At 43.5% G+C, this 4261-nt stretch overlaps 1 protein-coding gene across 1 annotated transcript; it reads right to left on the bottom strand.

The window, feature by feature from the left end:
- Window positions 1-1749: 1749 nt before the first annotated feature.
- Window positions 1750-2495, bottom strand: CCR75_003001 (uncharacterized protein; the record flags this gene model as incomplete). Its single annotated transcript, XM_067961098.1, has 2 exons — window positions 1750-2150; window positions 2174-2495. 2 exons carry the CDS (start codon window positions 2493-2495, stop codon window positions 1750-1752), a joined length of 723 nt encoding a protein of 240 aa, XP_067815168.1.
- Window positions 2496-4261: the final 1766 nt, after the last annotated feature.

Below are 4261 nucleotides of genomic sequence, written 5' to 3'. Positions count from 1 at the left end.
CCGGCGAATTAACGCGGCGCGTGCGCTTAGTGCGAGGTTGTGTGGGCGTCTTCGCAGACGACCCACCAACGTGGCCCCTTTTAGGTGGCATCTTGGGCGCCGTGTATAGAAACACGTGCGCGAGAGTGATCGAGTGAACTAGCGGCGCGTAAAGCTGCTCGCAGTTCCTCTCTCTACTCTGTCGAATTTAAAAATGTAAATTCGTTCTTAAAGAGGGGGATGGTGTAACGGGCTAGAGTTGCCCTAATGTTACACAGTCCCCATTAAGTACATTTGGTACTTAAGGGGATGGTCAATTACTAAATAATAGTAATTAGACCCAACACTCGGGTGTGGTGCACATTTGTGACCAACCCTTGTGGATGTGATGCACATGGGTGCATTCACATTAGGAGGGATGACGCCCAGCGTCATCCATGATGACGGCTAGCGTCATCAGTTACGCGAGGTATCTATAAAGATACGCTCGCAATACATATTAAATGATATCTATAGAGATATCATTTTAATTGGTAAAAATAGGTATTTGTATTTAATTCTATTAAATATAAATCAGTCTGAAATTTACTACCTACTTGGTAAGTGCGCACGAGGAGACGGATTACCGCTCCCGTGACGTCACTTCACCAGAGTTCTTAGTGTGTTGGGTGAGGTCGCTTGCGCGCCCACCACAACTACCTCACTGCACGCAAGAGAAGCAGGTGCAAACCGCTTCCTCGCTGTGCTAGGGTGTGTGCTTAAGTAGAGCGTGGCCGCATTACGACGTGCCCGCCTACATATAGACTAACATCAAAGACGCGGTCGGAATTGTGTGAGGGCTCTAACAATTTATAGAGGCAAGGGTAGCCTCCAAAATGATACCTTTCAAGCTCTGTTCGTTGCAGGCCATGATAGCTTGCCGTTAATCTTTTCAGCAGCTATTACGAAACACAAAAACATTACAAATGGCATCATCAATCCCAAAACCAACTTGCTAATTCGATGACTCTGACCTTAATGACTTTCAAAGCGAGAAAGAGGAATGACTAATCCATCCGTATCGACAGAAATGCTTGGCGGTGGCGGCAGCAAGTGGCACCCAAAGCGCGACTAACTTATTCATTCAACACCCGGGCCCAAAAATATATGCCGATACTGGTTGTTACATTATAATATAGCGCTTCGCTACACTCGTTTTGATTCCTCTTAAATATAAAGCAAAGATGGAGCTACAAATGGCTCACATGACGAGAGCAGAGCCCCACCGAAGCGTGATGATGGGCTGTCAAGATCTGTTGGGATCTTGAAAAGCATGCCCGCCCGGTTGTTAACTGTGTTAGACAGGAGCTCTACCGACTGTTTGATATTCCTCCGCACACTAATTTTGGTAGGAACGCAGATCATAGCGCGTTGGATCTCCTAGCAAAGGCAGGCAGGGACGTCTTCTCGCTACGCCGACGAATATTGAATCAGACTGGCAATTCCAGCACTGTATTTGCGTTTATATATATTGAAGTCGGGCACGCGTTACTAGGGTCTCAACCCGGCTAGTATCGATTTGATCCCTCAAAGTGCGATTGACAATCATCCTTCATGCCAATACATGGTTACGTAGTGCAGGCGACAATCTTGCGGAAGCGAGATATCTACTACTCGCAATTTTTTCTGAGATCCGTAAACTGTTTCTATTATCGCAACTCGATATTCCAATTTTATTTGTTTGAAATTTAAACTAAATATGAAAAAAGAGAAAGAGAAAACGAGCTGTAGTTACGCATTGCACGACGTCTTGCCATGCGGCTGCACGCCGAGTTCCTCGCAAACCCGATCAAAATATGGTATGCGTTGTAGCTCGTTTGCTGTATTCGGGGCATTAGGACCGCACTCCAGCCCACCGTTGATGATTGCGGTGGATTGAGAAAATCCATTCACATCAGTAACCACGTCGTGAATGACGCGACCGTTCTGCGGAGTCATCCAGTACCAGAGCGCCGTCATCCATGTTATAGTATCATCGGTAGCGACAAGTTCAGGAACGTTTAGTAAATCAAGGCCCAGATCCCTGCCAGCTAAAAAGTAGTTGTCATTCCATGAGAGCTGAATGGGGCCGCGACCATAGTAGCTACGGCCAGGAGCGCAAGGGTAGGTGGTATTGTCGCAGTATTGCCACACTGTGAAGGTATCGCTAGCATACTCCTCAGCAGCCCTGAAATTGCCGGTTTATAAGCAGTCTGGGCCAGAAACGCTGCCAGCTCGAGCCTGTCGTTTGTGACATCGCTCGTATTAGCAAATTCTGAGTACTTCTTGGCAGCATTGACGAGGCCATCAAAGCTGTACAGATCTAAGGCATTCGGAAAGAGCTCTTTAAAGTGCCTTTGATCGAGAAAGCGACTAAAACCCGAGCGGGACGCTACTGATGACACATGAACCGAAGAGGGTTTTGGCGAGGATACGTCAGGCATTAACTGCTGGGATATATCACTTGATACAACGAGATTTATGCCCAGGAAGAGCATTGGTGCGATACATTTAATGATTTTCATGAATGCAGATGCCCGCTTCCAACGAAGAACGAAAGTGAGTTCAGTCATTACCAAGTTTTTATATTGCTTACTTTGAAGTTAGAGTACTAATGTCTCCCATCTTGGCATTGGTGGAAACTTTTGAGGCAAATGTATTTGCCGTAATCATGGATGCCTCACATATTGAATGGGCATGTCCTCTGTAAATACATTTCACCATCGCGTGATAAAAGTTCTATCATCTGAGGGCTGTTGAATTTTTATAAAAATTTGGCACCATACAGTTTCGAGCTTTCGATTACACAAAGATTTGAAACTTTGGCTTGGTCGTTTTCAGTTTTCATGGCTCATGTGCTAGATTTCTTGTTCTAGTTTTACTGTTCGAAGAAGACTAGAGCAACATATACTGGGCACACAGAACCGTCGTTGTGGTACATTTACTTTATGCCTTTTGTTATATTTGAAAATTAGATAATTACTAAAATCCCATTTATTATGGGTAACATATGTGGCAGCCGCCAGATATAAATCTGGCGGCCGAACTCGATTTTAAATTAGCTAGGGTAAGGATTTAGATATAAATAAGTAAATCAAGTCCAGTTCCCCTTTCGATCTTAAAAGCGTCTAGTGCCTTCCTAAGGCTTGCGCATTGATCTGTGAGAGATAGAAACCTTTCTAAGGTACATACTCTCGGGCACTGTTTGCCAATGGTTCTACGAGCCCCTGAATCCTTTGAACTAGAATTCACTAAGCTTTAAGAGCTTGTACGACTCTCTAAGTTGTTATACCTATTAGTTCCATAGAACTAAGAGACTCGTTGAGTCTATATGTAACTGGCTAAAGTTGCCCTATGTTACACAATCCCCGTTAAGTAAACAAAGTGTACTTAACGGGATGGTCAATTACTAAAATAAAGTGATTAGACACACCACTTGGGTGTGGTTCACATTGTGACCCACCCTTATGTATGTGGTGCATATAGGTGCAGTCACATTAGAAGGGATGATGGCTAGTGTAACGGGGTGTTTCGTTACATGAAATTGACACTTAAAGGTTGTTAATTAATGTATCATCTAAAAGGTAGATAATATTTGGAGGATATTACTTTATATAGTAATGTTTAGAATTCTTATCCATAGATAGGTATAGACTATTATATTTATTTATTCCGCAGACTAATCAGCTGTAGAGATAAACAAAAGAGAGATACAGATAAGGTAAGAATTCAATTGCATGTTTAGTATTAGATTATAATTAAGCTAGCATTTACAAGATAGATCGAAGAGATACTTAATTATATTAATACAGTTTTCATTTTACCCTCTTTAAGCTAGTTAGCTTAAAGAGAAGTCTTCCTCTGCACTACTAGTGTACGTGAAATAACGTAAGGCACCACTCGCAACTGAAGCAGTGCGAAGTGGACTTGTACTGAAGCAGTACAAGTCGTAGTGCCCCGTTACACCTGGTAGCACTTTGTAGTCCGTCCAAGGACCATATTTCCCTCATCTAACATGGACATGTTAGATGATATGTGGGAATACGCATCTCGTTTTCCGTGAAAGCTACTCCTTTCTAAGTGACATAGAAAGGAGTGTGGTCGAACTCATTCGTTCGACCGCAGGAAACGATGCGATTCTGGCAAAGCTGTCCAATTTGGACAGAGATGCCCTCCACTCAGTCATCGCCAAGTTCATACAACATGAACTTGACGAGATGAAGGAAAAAGTAGCCTTGCTGAATCAGCAAGGCTCTCAACAGGC

The sequence above is a fragment of the Bremia lactucae genome, linkage group LG3 (assembly GCF_004359215.1).
Source record: "Bremia lactucae strain SF5 linkage group LG3, whole genome shotgun sequence".
NCBI lineage: Eukaryota > Oomycota > Peronosporomycetes > Peronosporales > Peronosporaceae > Bremia > Bremia lactucae.
This window is presented reverse-complemented; position numbering and strand designations above follow the sequence as displayed.